At 39.2% G+C, this 17330-nt stretch overlaps 1 protein-coding gene across 7 annotated transcripts in view; it reads left to right on the plus strand.

Annotated features, from left to right (window-relative positions):
* ADAM23 (ADAM metallopeptidase domain 23) overlaps positions 1-17330 on the plus strand; it is a 214841-nt gene that overhangs the window by 136523 nt on the left and 60988 nt on the right. For all 7 annotated transcript variants that reach the window (XM_027565407.1, XM_027565389.1, XM_027565436.1 and 4 more), the window contains exons 11-18: positions 1500-1663; positions 2703-2787; positions 3548-3638; positions 6303-6351; positions 9125-9224; positions 12524-12595; positions 13460-13549; positions 15470-15550. In XM_027565407.1, the coding sequence (XP_027421208.1) occupies positions 1500-1663; positions 2703-2787; positions 3548-3638; positions 6303-6351; positions 9125-9224; positions 12524-12595; positions 13460-13549; positions 15470-15550 (732 nt within the window). The remainder of the gene's footprint in view (positions 1-1499; positions 1664-2702; positions 2788-3547; positions 3639-6302; positions 6352-9124; positions 9225-12523; positions 12596-13459; positions 13550-15469; positions 15551-17330) is intronic.

A 17330-nucleotide genomic window follows, 5' to 3' on the forward strand; every position in this document is an offset into this window, starting at 1 on the left:
TATATTCCCTCTTAACTGGGAAAAACATTATAAATTGCTTAATATCTAAATGATACTAATTTTTTCCAAAGAACTGCCTTCTTTTTTGCCTTAAATTTAAACAGTCCTAAAGCCTGTAATCATCTAAAGACTCATATAATACCTAGTAGGCACAGTTGGGCTTTCCTGGTAGCTCGGCAGTAAAGAATCCACTTGCAGTGCGGAAGCTGCAGGAGACCCAGGTTCAATCTCTGGGTCGGGAAGATCCCCTTAGTAGGAAATGGCAACTCACTCCAGTATTCTTTTCTGGAGAATTCCTTGGACAGAGAAGCCTGGTGGGCTACAGTCCATAGCGTTGCAAAGAGTTGGACACAACTGAAGCAACTTAGCACAGGAACGGTTGAACAGAATAATATGGCTAGAGGGTGAGAGAATGTCATATAGAGTTAAGATTGAAATTCTGAAAGCCAGTTATAACTGGGTTTATTAATTTTCTTTAATTTTGGTCCTTGTCAGTCTTCTCAGAGGATAAGTATAAGTGGATGTGAAAAAGAGACTATTAAACCTCACTTATCCCAAGCCCTAGCTGTTTACTTGGTGGAATCTTAGTGTTTGTCATTTCACCATGATTGAATAGAATCACATCTTACAATGTATCATTTTTATTTTGAGTTATCATACAAGGTTCTGAAGTCGACCAACTATTTTTCAAAGACATTACATTTAACTCACTCCTTGTTGTAAAATCATTATAGCATCAGGTTAATTTAGACATGATGGTGTTTCCTTTCTTCAGTGTGTTCTAAAGTCATCCATTATTTTCTTAATTAGCTTGAAAATAGGACAAAACATTCATCGAAATTGCTTACATGAGTGAATTCTTTAGCTACTGGGGCAAAAGGAGAGAAAGAGCAGAAAGTTACAGTTTAAATATTGTGAGTGATGTCACCCTGTAGTGAGAGGGACGTGGGTAATTTAAGTCTGCTCTTCCCTCTTTTTGGCCTCAAGTTGGTGTTTTTCTTTCTGTGTTATTTTACTTTTCATATAACAAGGATTCCGAGGACAAGCCAACCATGGTGTTAATGCTTGTCCAAGGATTTAGGGATCTGTTCCAATCCTGCAGGAATAACTGATCATATCACACGGACTCAGAGCGAGTATATCAGACTCCAACCTGTTATTCCCTGAGGTTTAGAAGGGTGATTTTGCTGAACCCTGATTTGAATTTACATCCATACTTTAGGACTGTGATGCCCTAGAGAGATGCTGGCTACTAAAAGTGCTGATTGGGGATTGAAGTAACTTTGTACGAGAGGCTGAACTTTGTGACTGTTCTTTCTTTCTTTTTTTTTTTGCTCTTGAAAAAGAGAAAGGAAAAGAAGATTCTCTCTGATGAGCTAATTCTCACCTCATGTTCTCCTCTCACCTCCCCTCCTGTCCTTCCGCTGACTCTGAATCACTGATTGTGCATGTTTGACCCAGTGTTTTCCTCCTGCACCTGTCCTGTTGTCTACCCTCAGATTTACAAGGAGCAGCTTAATACCAGGGTTGTCCTGGTGGCTGTAGAGACCTGGACCGAGAGGGATCACATTGACATCACCACCAACCTTGTGCAGATGCTCCACGAATTCTCCAAATATCGACAGCGTATCAGACAGCATGCTGATGCTGTGCATCTCATTTCGTATGTATTCCCAGCCCTTGGCTTGATACTGATCTCTATCCATTTATTCTGTCAGTTAGGTTATATATTAGTAAATCTATCCTGAACAAGATTGAGGTTGATTCCTCTGTTACATAAGAAGTACAGAAGTAGGCTGCCCGGTGTTGAAACAGTGGTTCCACAGTCATGAGATCTACTTTCAGAGCACTTCCCTCCCTTCAGACCTTCCATCCTCAAGGTCAACTCATGACTCAAGACAGCTGCTGACACTCCAGCCTTCATCACAGGCAATAGGAATGCCAGGCAGGGAGAAGTGTGAAAGGACCCTCCCTCCCGCTAACCCGTTGTAGTAGATTTCCTGAAAACATGCATGTATCAATTTCATCAACAAATCATTTACTAGATCTTTATCACAGTAGCCACAATGAGCTGTAAAAGAGTCTAGGAAAGATAGTCTTTTGAAATGAACTATTGAGTAAAATAGATGTTCCATCACTAAAGAAAGGGGATACCTTGTTTACGTCTGATAAGTTGTTCACTTCTCTGCTGGTGGCTAAGCTGTTTTCAGACAGTCCTCTAAGGTTCTGTCCTGGGATCAAACCAACCGAAGTCCTTCTTCCTTCTTTATTCTTTCCTGTTACTCTTTGCTTTTCTCTCAGTGTTTAATCAGCAATTTACAATTGTCAGTATTTTGTATAACTACTAGATAGTCTCTACTGAAAAAAATCAAGGACTGTGGTCTCTTTATCTTTGTGCCTCAATTTCTGTGCCAGTATGTGGTGCTTAGTTAGGTGCTCAATTGATTTTGACAACTGAGATTATTTAACATAACATTAAAGGTATTTATGATAACATACATTTAGAAGTATTTAAAATGTAGTTATTGGTTTCCTGAAGGAAGGTTGGTTTGGAGTATTCAGTGTAGGAGAATAGATGTATTGAAATTGAATATTAATAGAATAAAGTTGGAATTAATGGAATTAATTGGAATATTAATGGAATAAAATTGAAATATAATGGTCACTACATTGGTTTCCTAATAGCACTTATTTTTCCTAAGGCGTGTGACATTCCACTATAAGAGGAGCAGCCTGAGTTACTTTGGAGGTGTCTGTTCTCGCACAAGGGGAGTTGGTGTGAATGAGGTAAATGCTATCAATTTTCCTAAAGTAGAGCTTTATCTGTGCATCTGATTTCTTTCTTCCCTGTGGCCTAGTTTACATCCCTTCTCAGGCCTGTTTAGAATGATAATGACATTGAGAATATAGTGTAAGTGGTTTGTATTAGTAAACAGAACCCAAAGTGATCTTTGGTGTTAGAAAAGAGCTATTGTTTCATATCATAATGATAATTTTTCATATTTGTCAGACAGATACAAACCGAAGATTGGCCCAGAAATTTCTTGGCCTCTATAGATAAGTTTTTATGATCTTGTTAATCCTTCTGCTACGACTTTTTAAAGAATTATCTGCTCTTCTGCCCATGTTAGGTTTAACACACCCTCCAAGTAGAACCAACTAAATCTAAACCTTGGTCAGTTCCTGAATATATAATGGTACTAGATTATCTCAGTAGCCATCATTCAGTGGAGACTTCTCTTGACAGATTTGTAGTAAGTTGAATTTATGCTAGGTTTGGTATGAAGTGAAACGGGGCACGGCCTTTTATGATTTTATGTTTCCATGTGAAAACATCAAGTTCTGAGAGATGCCATATAGTGAGAGAGGCTTTCTGCTTCTTGGGCCCAGTTGCAAGGAAGAAGTGATAAGGAGCGTGTGCCGTCTTTTGATGCTGTGAGGCTCTACTTAGGGGACTGAGAAGATATGTGGTAATGAATAAGAAATAATAACTAGCTTTGTGCCCTCTCTCAAATGTTTCCCACACACTTTCAACTCTGAAAAACAGTATGGTCTTCCAATGGCAGTGGCACAAGTATTATCGCAGAGCCTGGCTCAGAACCTTGGAATCCAATGGGAACCTTCTAGCAGAAAGCCAAGTATGTACACTGACCTTCTTACTTTCATGTGCCATTCTGTCTGTATAATGCATGTCCGGTCAAAAAAGAAATATTTCTCATTCCTAAGTCATAATAGCTTAACTGTGGTGTATCTCCTTCCCCTAAACAAATGATAAAGTGAGCAATTTAAGGTAACTCTTAATCTGTGTGGATTGGAGAAATGTCCCTTTCAAAGTCTGTAAAATCATCCTTTCTCAGGGCATGATCAGCTCTTTCTCACACTGCAGAATGTTGGGGTACTTAGAGGTGAATACTCAGCCTGTAGGGTCTAATCAGTTGAGTACAGACACAAGATGTCAGTGGAGCTCCATCACAAGTTCAGTTGGATCAGAAAAAAGGATCCAGAGTTAAAAGGAGCTTGAACCCTAATGAGATTTACCAACGTAGTACCATCATTAACATTAGAGAAGCTTCGGTATAGGCATCCCATCCTGGGGGCAGGTGATAGAGAATAACACTCCTCTACTGAGCTGGCCGGGCCTCGATGGAGTAGAAACAGCCACAGATCCCATCCTGTAGGAAAAGACAGCCAGCGACTACTGGATATCACTTTCCTCATTAACCAGAGGAGAGGCAGATGGAAAGACAAGTCTGAAATTCTAGAGGTGAGGTGTTAAAGGCTGATAGTAATTTGAGGGGGGTCCTTGAACATTTTAAATTTCTTTTAAAATCAGTATAAAATCCAACTTGGATTATATTCCTTCTCATAGCAGTACAATAGTAAAATATAATTTCTATTAATAATACACTTTTGTGGCAGAAGGCCAAAGTGCCTAGGAAGCATACAGTGTGATCCTGTGGAAAAAAAGACTGAGGTATTCACTCCAACTAGTCTCTTACCTAGCAGTTAAGTGGAAATCTACTCTCCTCTGTGAAAATATCAGATGCTAGGAATAAAGGTGTCCTTCTCCACCCCCCTCCCCAAAGAAGAAAAGGATAAATATCTACCTTAACATTATCCTATGCTTTATACCTTTTTGACTACTATCAAATAATTGTCATTAATGGATAGTGTTATGGAAACTTGAAATAAAATCTATATTCAGGGTGTCTTGATTCCCTTTAAGGGCCTATTAGGTCATCACTTTATGGGTACATTAAGTCTGGTGGCATTTAGCAAATCTCCACAAACTTTCATCTGTTAATTTCTTGCTCAGAGTGTTTGCTGTCCCAGAGTACGCATTAAAGGAGGTGATTCAGGTTTCACTGGCTGGCATCAATGCCCGAAAATCAGAAGGAGTAGGACCAGGTTTACGACCTTGTTTGAAAAACCTGGAACCAAGAAGAAGCCAGTGCTGGGGGCAGCTAAGAGATCTTACTGAGTCATATGATGGAGAAGGGTGAGCAATAGGGTTCATTACTAATAACAGGCATAGTTCCTTCCTTTCTAAAATTCTTTATTCCTTTGTGAATTGTTTGTTCAGATAGATTAGTTCTGAATTTCGAATTTTTAAAAATCCATTTGGAAGTCTTTAAAAATATCTTTGTCTATCATAGAAAAGAGAATAGAAAAAAATGAATGAAAAGGCTAGCCTGTCACACTATCCATATGTCCATCTGTGGTATCTCTGTTAAGTTTATGATTGTTATTTAATTTAGATGATTTTACATTTCTATTTTAGATTGCTCTCTTTTACTGTAGGTTTTAGCTTAGTGTTCTTCAAGCCTATGGCTGATCCTTGCTTTGACTATAGCAGATTGAATTCTCTTCTCTAACGTCCAGCGTGCTCTGTTAGCAGGACTTCAGTGAGGACTCATTGAATTGTGCAGTAGAGCTTTGCAGTTCCCAGAGAACACGTAGGCTACCAACTCATGTGAGCCCCAGAACCATTCTGGGAGATGGGCACAGAGATACCTTCCCATTTTAGAGGTGGAAACCCTGAGACCCAAGAAATGCTAAGTCACTTGCCTATGAAACTCTCATCAGATAGCACTTGGACTAGAACACTAGTTTGTAAAGCCTAGCTTGGACCACAGTACTTTCCATTAAACATTAAACTAGAAACTGAATTGAATTCTCTGAGTTACAAAAATGAAGAGAGGCACAATTTTATTTCTTGCAGCTGTTGTCTTAGGAGGCAAGCTATACTTGTTGGAAAGGAAAAAGAAATATTAATTTAAATGAAATAGGTTTTGCTGTTGATTCTTCTCCTAGATTAAAGAAGTAGCAATGAATAATTAAGGAGTTAAAGAATGACTAGCTCTCCACCGCCAGCAGCCCCTTAGCAATCCTGCAGGCAAATCAGCTGGGCAAGATAACATCTGAAGAAAGATCAGGAGTCAGGCAGTCTGCACACAGTGGAAAATGATGCAGAATCCAACCTCTTGCCTCATAACTCACTGAAATTTTTTCTCCTTTTTCCCTTAAAAAACTGCCATGGCCAAGCAGAATCTTCAGAGTTGGTTTGAGACATGAGTCTGCCTTCTCCCCAAGTTTCTGGCTTCCTGATTAAAGCAACCTTTCCTTTCCAACCAAAAAAAAGAGAAAGAAATAGGTTTTGTTTGGTGAGACATCATGTTCTGTACCCATTTGACATGGAATTGGAAATAAGGAATTATTTTAAGAGCTATGATGCAAATTAAAGATGTGACTTTTGTTGTTTCCCTTTTCTTCCATTGCTTTGTATTGTTTCACTGGACTAGAATGTGACTGCACAGAATCCTGGGGTGGCTGCATCATGGAAGAAACAGGGTAAATTTTCATTGTACCTGCATGTGATGTATAACTGAAATTGGTATCTATTATCAGCTACAGTCTCTCAGATACTGGTCTGTTAAGCTCAGCCTTAAAATAAATTCAATAATTCATTATCTGATATTTTAAAAAATGAAATAGCAGGTTCACTTTGTACTTTGAGGTTTTTATTTAAAGTTGGTAATAAAAGTAAAATAAAGTAACTGCTTCTACTTCTATTAACCGTTAAAAGAAGCACATGATTAAGTGCTTCTAAGTTGAGTGGTTGCATTAATTTTTCAGTACACTTAGGATAAAAGCTGGCTGTCTAACTGTCAGTGAAAACCCATTTAGTCAACAATTTATATTTTAAGGAACTCATAAATAGACATGTTTACCGTAATAAAATTATACTGTATTCCTTATATAATCAATAAGACTTTAAATTGAGATAGATTTATCACGACTAAATTAGGTAGTCTTCTACTGATAGGCATTTGAACATTTCCTCACCTAACTCCTCTTTGGAAACTAGAGCAGCTGTCTGAGGGTTGCTGGTACATCTGTGAACCAAGGCCTAGAAACATAATCTTTCCCAGGGACCCCTGCCCCATTGCAGCCACTGCCCCAAGGCCTCCTAAGCTAGAGCCCCCTCCCAATAAATAGAAGTTCCCCACTCGTATCTCTCCCACTTCCTGTGCCCATGTCAGACATCTGCTCAACACATCACCATTTCTGGTCCTGCCCCGTCCCTGACCTACTTTTACAGAGTCCCTTCCTTATTTCCCCACCAGGAGTCCAGCTCAGGGGAACACGAGGTGTGTGAGCATGCAGGCTTGAAGAGAGACTCGGCCATTATGCCTGCTACTCCAGAGCACATGCTTCTAGAAATTAGTTCAAACTTGACTGTTAACTTTGATGCTTCCCTTTCTATTGTACCATAGTTTCACAACACTATTGCTTCATCAGGCTTTTTTGAGGTAACACCAATCATAATATTGGTTCTATCAAGAGAGGTCTTCTGAACTTCCAATTTCTAAATGAATTTTTAGACTGACTCTCCATAGGATATAATAAAACTATTTAAACTTAATATGTATTTTTTGATGGGCTTCCCACGTGGCTCAGTGGTAAAGAATTCACCTGTCAAGCAGGAGACATGGGTTTGATCCCTGGGTCAGGAAGATCCCCTGGAGAAGGAAATGGCAACCCATTCCAGTATTCTTGCCTGGGAAATCCTATGGACAGAGGAACCTGGCAGGCTATAGTACATGGGGTTGCAAAGAATCGGGCACACTAGCAACTACACACTACAGCCACAGCATGTAGTGATAGATAGTGTCACATCTGACATAGTGATAGAAATTTGGTTAATTAATTCACAAAGAAGTTATTATTATATTCCTTTTATTATAATATTATATTCCTGCAAAATCATGGATATTACCAAGTAGTAAGTTGAGAATAAGGAGCTGTTGCCTAATTCTAATTCAGAAGGAGCTTACCCTAATTCTGGTTTGATTGTGTGTATATACATATAAAAACATACATAGTCTAACACATCTCTTTAGGGTTTCCTTGTATACCTCAGTTCTGTTGCTAAAGCCTGCAATGTAACATCTTTAATCAATTGACTCTTACAATTCCCTCCTCCAGAGTAAAATCTTGTGGGTTCCTAAGCTCCTTTTATTTAGTTCAGAGGCAAAAAAAAGAAAGTGCTTATCTTTACTATGTGCATGCTAAATGCTTCAGTCGTGTCCGACTCTGTGTGACCCCATGGACTATAACCTGCCAGGCTACTCTGTCCATGTGATTCTTCAGGCAAGAATACTGGAGTGGGTTGCCACGCCCTCCTCCAGGGATCTGCCTTATCCAGGGATCTAAACCGCGTCTCTTATATCTGCATTGGAAGGTGGGTTTTTTACCACTAGCACCACCAGGGAAGCCCTATCTTTACTGTTGCTGCTGCTAAGTCGCATCGGTCATGTCGGACTCTGTGCGACACCGTAGACGGCAGCCTACCAGGCTCCGCCATCCATGGGATTCTCCAGGCAAGAACACTGGAGTGGGTTGCCGTTTCCTTCTCCAATGCATGAAAGTGAAAAGTGAAAGTGAAGTCACTCAGTCATGTCTGACTCAGCGACCCCATGGACTGCAGCCTACCAGGCTCCTCTGTCCATGGGATTTTCCAGGCAGGAGTACTGGAGTGGGGTGCCATTGCCTTCTCTATCTTTATTGAGACAGAGCAAATAAAAGTGACCACATTTCTACAGCCTAGATGAAGTTTTGGGATGAACTTCTCAAAAAACCAAGTCTGAGCACAAAAGGGCTTGACTGCTAAGGAGGTTGTAACCTAGCCTCCCAAAACTGTGACTTCCTTTGGATTTCTATTTTTACAGGCTCTAGCACACATACTTATTTGACAGTTTGAACATAAGTGCCTTGTCTAAATTTGTGTAGAATCATGTGAATCCCTGGTGGCTTCCCTGGTGGCTCAGACGGTAAAGCGTCTGCCGGCAACACGGGAGACCCGGGATTCAATCCCTGGGTCGGGAAGATCCCCTGGAGAAGGAAATGGCAACCCACTCCAGTATTCTTGCCTGGAAAATCCCATGGATGGAGGAGCCTGGCAGGCTACAGTCCATGGGGTCACAGAGTCGGACACAAATGAGCTACTTCACTTCGTGTGAATCCAGAGTGATCCTTTTGTTCTAATTCAAAGGTTTTAATTTTCTTCTTTGATGACTGTTTTGGGTAAATTATTTACATAATTGATTGTTTATTTTCTCAGGGTATCTCATTCCAGAAAGTTCTCAAAGTGCAGTATTTTGGAATATAGAGACTTTTTACTGAGAGGGGGTGGAGCCTGTCTTTTCAACAGGCCAACAAAGGTTAGTAACTTAGAAAGTGTGCTTATTTCTCCTTTTTTTTTTTTTTTTTTAAATTTTAACAGTGGAAATATGCCAAATGTCAGATACTTGTTTTGGAAAGCAGTTTTCTTTCCAATCAGATTAATGTTTAGTTATAAAAGGCTTTATCGTGTTGAAAAGTGAGTCTTGTTTCAATGAATGACAAGACCACAGCTTCACTGTTTTGAAACTCTGGTGTTTCAGTGCTGGTTGTATCTCCTCTCAGTCCTCCCCTATAAAAAACAAACAGACAATCCTTCAATTAAAATATCTTGAAGTTCTCATGTTAGGGTCTTTATCCTGCTGCCAAGAGATAGTGAGTTAGATTAAGATATATTACTTTAGTAATTTAGTAAGATATATTCCTTTAGTAATTACCATTACTCTGACAAAAATTCTGTTTCCCTTTGACATTTTCTCTAGGGGTATAAATAATTTCTTGGCTTTTCCTTCTTTCTTTTTTTGGAGGGAGGAGAGGAATGGTCCATTCTCCCAGATAGAAAGCATTGCTAATATCAACTAGCCAAAAAAAAATGACCCAAAGTATTTATGGATCTTATGCATACATACATGCATATTTGTATGTATGTATTTCTTTACTTGAGAAGGTCCATTTGTCAATGGCATTTCATTACTATTAATGTATACAATGCAACAATCTTGTATCCACAATTCCTTCATTCAAAAGCTCTGAAGATTGGAAAATTTTTTTTTATGAATTTGCAGGAAACATAGTGGACAGTAAAATTTGTCCTGAACTGAAAAATTTTATTTAACCCTCATAGTGTAAATATTCATAAATCTTATTGCAGAAATGTTAATGTGTTCAATTCTAGGCTGTATACCAGGCTTTTCAGGGCACTTTTGCAGAACATAGTAAATGCATCATACTTTTCTAAAATCCAGTAATGCCAGAATTCTTAAGCTCCCGGGCTTTTAGATCTGGGACTGTAGACCTATAGCAGAATCATTCCAAACAAAGTTGCTTAAGGGCAAAAAGACAGGACTGGTGCAAATTAGCAGATGCCATAGACATTCTAACATTGCACATTTCATATTTCCTTTTAAGACACTACATCATGAGTCCAATACAGTCCATTACTCTGCAAAATATTTAATGCTCTGCAAATTGAGAGAGCAGTGAAGTCATGTTAGCTTTTAAAAAGAAAACAGTGACTGATGTGGATAACTGACAGAATAATTTATTCCCATCCCCATAATTAAGTGATACTGCCAAGTTAAGGCTGATACTCTGATGCCTGACATCTGTATAAAATCTCAGCAAGGCTGCAGAAAAAGAAACAGGAATTTTAAAGTGACCTTGCATCATTAAACTCAGTTGCCTGCCTTTCATGGCATTGATCTCAGGGTAACAGAAATTTGACAGCTTCAGAGTGTTTAAAACGGGTGCAGTGAGTAATAATGAATTAATGTGAGCTGCTGGCATTTATGAATTGCAAAGTACATGGCTAATTTTACCTGCCTTACAGCTCACCAGCTAATTATAAGCATCACGCCTGAGGAAACAACACTGAGTTGTTTGGAAATACTAAGAGCTCTAGTGTGTGTATAAGGATCCATCATTAGATTTCTGAGATTGCCTGAGAGTAGAAAGGAAATTATTCCAATAACGTGCAAACTAAATTAAAAAGTACCTATATGTCTTCAGTTGTAGCAGTTAGTGAATATGGAATTCTGTCTTTTTAAATGACATATTGGAATAATTTTTTAAAAGCCCCTGTGGATTACAGTGAGATGGTTTATATGCATGTATGAAAGAACGGACTTTTTTCCAAATGTTATAGTCAGCGGATGTATATATATATATATATATGCATGAGGATCCCCTGGAGAAGGAAATGGGAACCCACTCCAGTATTCTTGCCTGGAGAATTCCATGGACAAGGAGCCTGGTGGGCTATAGTCTACGGGGTTGCAAAGAGTCAGACATGACTGAGCGACCAACACCCATGAAAGAACCGACTTTTTCCCAAGTGTTATAGTCAATGGATACACACACACACACACACACACACACACGCATGTTTTATGTGTTATTTTCACATTATCTATGGACATCTTTTCTGTTCTCTGGGAACCTTCTCAGCTGTCATGTTTGCCATCTGATTTGTAACGGGGACCTGTCTCCGGATGGAAGAGCCCTAGGAATGAAATCTAGTAGTGGTTTACGTGGGAGGCCTGATACAAAGAGCTGTCATGTTCTAGTCTGCCTTTGTCTTTTCTCCTCTCTGCTGATCAGAATATCACAGAAATGAGGACTGTTGATTTTAGTCATTGGATTTTCCCATGGGGAAGCCCCACCCAAGTATCCTGGAAACCTTCCTTGCTTTTTATAGCAGCGTTCCTCCTGGAAGCAGAAGGAAGATCGGGTCTTCCTTGGGTGGACTCAGTGGGAGGCAGTCCTTCCTTGGGTGTGTGCTGCTCTCCCTCAGATACCTGGCTCTGAACATCTGGATTGGAATGCCCTGTTCCAGTCTTCACCTGAGTGTAGTGGACATACACAGAAAAATCTTGCCCCTGGTAATGGGAAATGGAAATGTTTCTCACAAATAATCAGTTGCCTGAACAACTGATCTGTAATATAGTTTATTTGGCAATCAAGTTCATAGCTTTAGGAGGGTGGATTATTCTAGGAATTTGACTCTTCCATCACTCCAGGAATGATTGAGAAATTTCTACACTCTGTGCATATGCCTACATGTTTGCCTAATATGGTTCAGATGGTGCAGTTTTCTTTTCGGTGGCAATGATGGGCATGGATTTCCAGCAACACTTTTCCCCTAAGTTTATTTGCATTTACTTGATGGCATATATCACCTTTAGCTGTGACTGAAGCATTTTTATCTTTTTGACAGTTTTTATAACTTCTCAGCTGTCTGGATATAAGTCAGCAAATTAGGTAACTGTGAGTCTTATTAGAGATGCGTTTTAACTCCATTAGTAAATATGAAAAGTGATCTATTCATCTTGACAGCTTATTTCTATAATAAGTAACTCTAATGGTAGAGGTCATCTCTGGAGCCCACCACCAGAGAATCCTCCAAGACATAGTACCTCCATTTAAAATATGTTTTTTAGAAGTGTTATTAATAAATGAACAGTGTTTCTCACACAGATATATTTGTAAGATGCCATAACAATAGGTCATAGAGGAATATCATGTGATAGCTGATTATAGGGTGTGTATATAACCTAACTGGAAAATTGATTTTCTGTGATAAATTGAAATGTTCTCCCTTTATCTTTCTAACCTCTTTCAGCTATTTGAGCCCACAGAATGTGGAAATGGATACGTAGAAGCTGGAGAGGAGTGTGATTGTGGTATCCATGTGGTAAGTATAAGAAATCTTTTCTACTTTCAGCACATCTTCTACCCAGAGCAAACAGTAATAGCATTAGTGAGAAGTCTACCTCATCATTCACTGCGGCCTCACTACCTTTATTTCTGAACTCTCTCATCAATGCTTAATCCTAGCTCAGACATTTTAGAATTAAACATGTCCTTATGGCTCTGTCTGAAGAAACCTAACACATTCTTTTAATCAAATTCATATCTCTTAAAAATTCATAGCTCATATTTCGTCTCAGACAAGTTGTACCAAGTTATGAAAATTCCTTCTGTGTTGTGCAATATTTTTGTCTTTGTAAAGCTAGATTGAATATTAAAATTATAATAGAGCTAACCGAGGGTAGGATGCCTGCTAAAAAATAAGCTTACTCTTTGGTATGGCACCCCACTCCAGTACTCTTGCTTGGAAAATCCCATGGATGGAGGAGCCTGTTAGGCTGCAATCCGTGGGGTCGATAAGAGTTGGACACAACTGAGCGACTTCACTTTCACTTTTCACTTTCATGCATTGGAGAAGGAAATGGCAACCCACTCCAGTGTTCTTGCCTGGAGAATCCCAGGGACGGGGGAGCCTGGTGGGCTGCCGTCTGTGGGGTCGCACAGAGTCGGACACGACTGAAGTGACTTAGCATAGCATTGGTACAGAAGTCCTTTCTTAGAAGATCATACTTTGCTGAGAAGTATAGCAGGAAGGAATCTACCACTAAAATGATTAATTCTTTCCTAAAATATTTGCTTACCATTATATACATCTCCTCTTGTGAATAATGCATGTCACATGTGGAGAAAATATAGAATGACCAGCGGGTGGGTTTCCTCACTTACTCACATGAAGTGTTTTCTCTAGGAATGCTATGGACTGTGCTGTAAGAAATGCTCTCTCTCCAATGGGGCCCACTGCAGCGATGGGCCTTGCTGCAATAATACCTCGTGTCTTGTGAGTTCTCTGAAAGTTTCATCTCTCTTATCAATGACATATTAGCCAAATATTGCAATGTGTACCTTGAGTATTTGTACAGCTTGCCACACTTTTGTTGATGGACACTGTGTATTAGCCCAGCAATTTTATTGAATCAATAAATCTACCCAAATTCTGTGAGTTACTACAATTATCTTTGTTATAATTCACTACCAACAAACCCTTGGACAGCAAGGAGATCAAACTAGTCAATCTTAAGGGAAATCAACCCTGAATACTCATTGAAAAGACTAATACTGAAGTTGAAACTCCAGTATTTTGGTTATCTGATGCGAACAGCTGACTCACTGGAAATGTCCCTGATGCTGGGAAAGATTGAAGGCAGAAGGAGAAGAGGGTGTCGGAGGATGAGATGGCTGGATGGCATCATTGATGCAATGGACATGAACTTGGGCAAACTTTGGGAGATGGTGAGGGACAGAGAGGCCTGGTGTGCTGCAGTCCATAGGGTGGCAAAGAGTTGGACATGACTGGGTGACTGAACAACAACCAATAATCCTATTCTCCAGTACCTCCCTAAGAAAATATACCTATAATCCTTCCAAAATAAACATTGGCAATTGCCCTACTAACATGGGTGAAAACCAAGTTAAATGGTTGAATAGAAGAGGGACAATTTCTGTGGTCTTTTTCGTAATATGTCCCACTTACAAACTTTTTCTGTAAAACTCATCCTAATTTATTTTAAAGCCTGAGCATAAAACCTAGTCCTTATATTTTCACATTTGATTTTTAAAATCCCTTAGAAAGACAAATGGGAAGGCAATGGCAACCCACTCCAGTACTCTTGCCTGGAAAATCCCATGGACGGAGGAGCCTGGTAGGCTGCAGTCCATGGGGTCGATAAGAGTTGGACACAACTGAGCGACTTCACTTTCACTTTTCACTTTCATGCATTGGAGAAGGAAATGGCAACCCACTCCAGTGTTCTTGCCTGGAGAATCCCAGGGACAGGGGAGCCTGGTGGGCTGCCGTCTATGGGGTCGCACAGAGTCGGACATGACTGAAGCGACTTAGTAGCAGCAGCAGCAGAAAGGCAAACGAGCCAGATAAGGGAATAATATATATATGTAAGTTTATATGTGTATATGCACACCTTTTGTTTGTGTGGAAATATAGTTCTATCTTTGGAAACCTCTGGTTAATTTTTAAAAAGTCATTTTAAAAATCTTTGTTTTTCTCATGCTATAAAATTCCTAATTTTTTTAAAACCAGAAAATAATATGATTTAACTTCATTCAATACCAAAGGGGTATTAGGCATGTGGTATTCTACAAGATTCCAGCTTAGATTTTCTTGCCTTATGTTCCCAATCAAATTATAAATTGCTTGAAAATGATGGACTCTTTCCTTCATCTTTTACCAACCCCTCTCCTAGAAAACAAAATGTCTTGTATTCAGCAGTCATTCACTGGCATCACTGAAGGGAATGCATATGAATTAATTGAAATCTGATTGTATATATTTAGCTAAAGCAAGACTAGTATCCAAGCTAATAGATAAATTAGTGCAGATTGGGTATGTATATCAGCCTTAAGAGAGGTCCTAAATGTTTATATTTATATTTTAGTGTTTAGTTCTGTTGTCATCAGCCACACCAGTGTGTCTTCTTTACATAATTGCTATCACAGTGTTTTCCAAACATAATACGCTGAGACAGCACATTTTGAAATCTGAACATTTAATGCCTTGGTTAATGATTCATATTTACTACAGAGAGTGGTTTTGGGGCATTATCTCTATTCTGAAACTACCTTGCCGATTCATAAAAAGAGTTTGGCAGTGGTTATGAAAGGATGTCATGCTTTCTGGTGAATACAAGAATACTGACTCTTGAAATATTAATACTGGTTCCTAATATTGAGTTTTGATTTGCAGTTTCAGCCACGAGGATATGAATGTCGGGATGCTGTGAATGGGTGTGATATTACTGAATATTGTACTGGAGACTCTGGCCAGGTATGGCAAACTGAGTTTTAGGTAATACATCTTATTTGCAAATACATATTATAATGCTTTCAATTTGAATTACATGTGTGAATATGATTTGGTTCTTTTGGGGTTTTTGGTTTTGTTTTGTTCTGTTTTCTAGTAGTTTCTAGCTCCCACTATGCTTTTATTTTAGGAATATTTATTGGGCCTAAAAAATCTGTTATCTTCCAAATTTCCCCTTTATAATTAATTTGCTTTATTATTGCTTATATCCAATTAATTGGTATAGGTGTATGTATCAGCAGTGTTCTGGTCCCCACATCTAAAACAGTAGGCTCACACTGATAAAGCACTAATGGTACTATTTTGAGCCACAAAACCCTTTCTTTTAACAAAATTTTGGACAGAAGCTCAGTGTAGAAATCTGAAAGCGTAGCACTGCTGTAGTTGAAGTGGGATTGGGGGCAGAAGTCCTCAGTCTGTCACCATCTCTCTCCATTTATGTATGAAGCACTGGCTTCATGGCTCACACACTTGGCATGATCTTCTTCATGTTAAAATTATTGCATTATCATTAAGATTGCCTTTCGGCATTCCTTCTTTACTTTTTATGTTTTTAAACATTTACATCGTGTTGTTTTAAGTCTTTGTCGTTCAAATGAATATTTGTGGAGCCCCTGCTGTGTCTCAAGCACTGCTTTGAATGCCAGGCTTTGGGAGGAATCGAAATAGGCAACTCCTTGCTCTTCCCAGGCTTGCATTCTGCTGGGTTAGAAAGGCTAATAAATTAATGAAACCCAGTGCGTACAGAAGCATGGCTTCTTCAAGAGATGGAATGGAAGCAGGGATAGCTGGGAAATAGTGGAAATGATTCAGGGAAGAAGTCAGGAGTCAGGCGTAGGGGCTTGGTAAGAATTTTCAACTTCATCCTACCTGCAATTTTATTCTGATGTTACTTCAACAGCATTTTCCCATGCTATGATACAGTTTTTATAAATATTCCCTTTACAGTTGCATGAAAGTCAACCATGTGGATTTACCAGTCACTTCTACATCCAGTGGTGAATATTTAGATTGTTGGCAGCATTTCATTATTATCATTAATAGGGCTATAAATCTCTTTGCATTAAAATTTTTTTTTTTTTTTCTGGCATACGGGCTTTTAGTTCCCTGACCAGGGATCAAACCTGCTCCCCTCCCTGCATTGGAAGGGCAGAGTCTTAACCACTGGACCACCAGGGAAGTCCCTCTATGCATTTTAAAGAGTGTTTCTTGTTTGGAGTTAGCAACTTAGGGTAAGTTTCTCAAGAGCAGAATTACCTATTGCCAGGTATTGTGATTTACATGGGGTTCCTGATAGAGTATAGCTAGAAATTAAAATATTATTTTTGTTATTGCAAAGAGCCAAGTTGAAAGTCATAGCTCAGTGTGAGGGCTAAATGGGCCTCTTTACAGATCCCGGATTTAGGCTGTAGTAACAGATTATTGACATGATTGGGCCTGGAATGACCTCTCCTTGCAAAGGTGGCCCTTGCCTTGTATGCCATGGAGGAGCAGTAGAGAGAGGATGAATTATGTGAGTAGGCAGGAGAAGATGGCAGAACTGAGCCAGAATGCGGAGTTATTCTTCTGAAGTTTATCCATCAACCTGTCAATTGCTATACCTGCTTGGAGAAGTGAGCACAGGAGCAGAGAGTAACTGGAATAACACTGAGTTCTCCTCCCTGGAAAGAAACATGAGAGGAAAACAAAATTTCCTAATTAACCTTTTGAAAGGTTTTGATGTATATATTCTGAGGCTTGATTC

The sequence above is a fragment of the Bos indicus x Bos taurus genome, chromosome 2 (genome assembly GCF_003369695.1).
Source record: "Bos indicus x Bos taurus breed Angus x Brahman F1 hybrid chromosome 2, Bos_hybrid_MaternalHap_v2.0, whole genome shotgun sequence".
Lineage (NCBI taxonomy): Eukaryota > Metazoa > Chordata > Mammalia > Artiodactyla > Bovidae > Bos > Bos indicus x Bos taurus.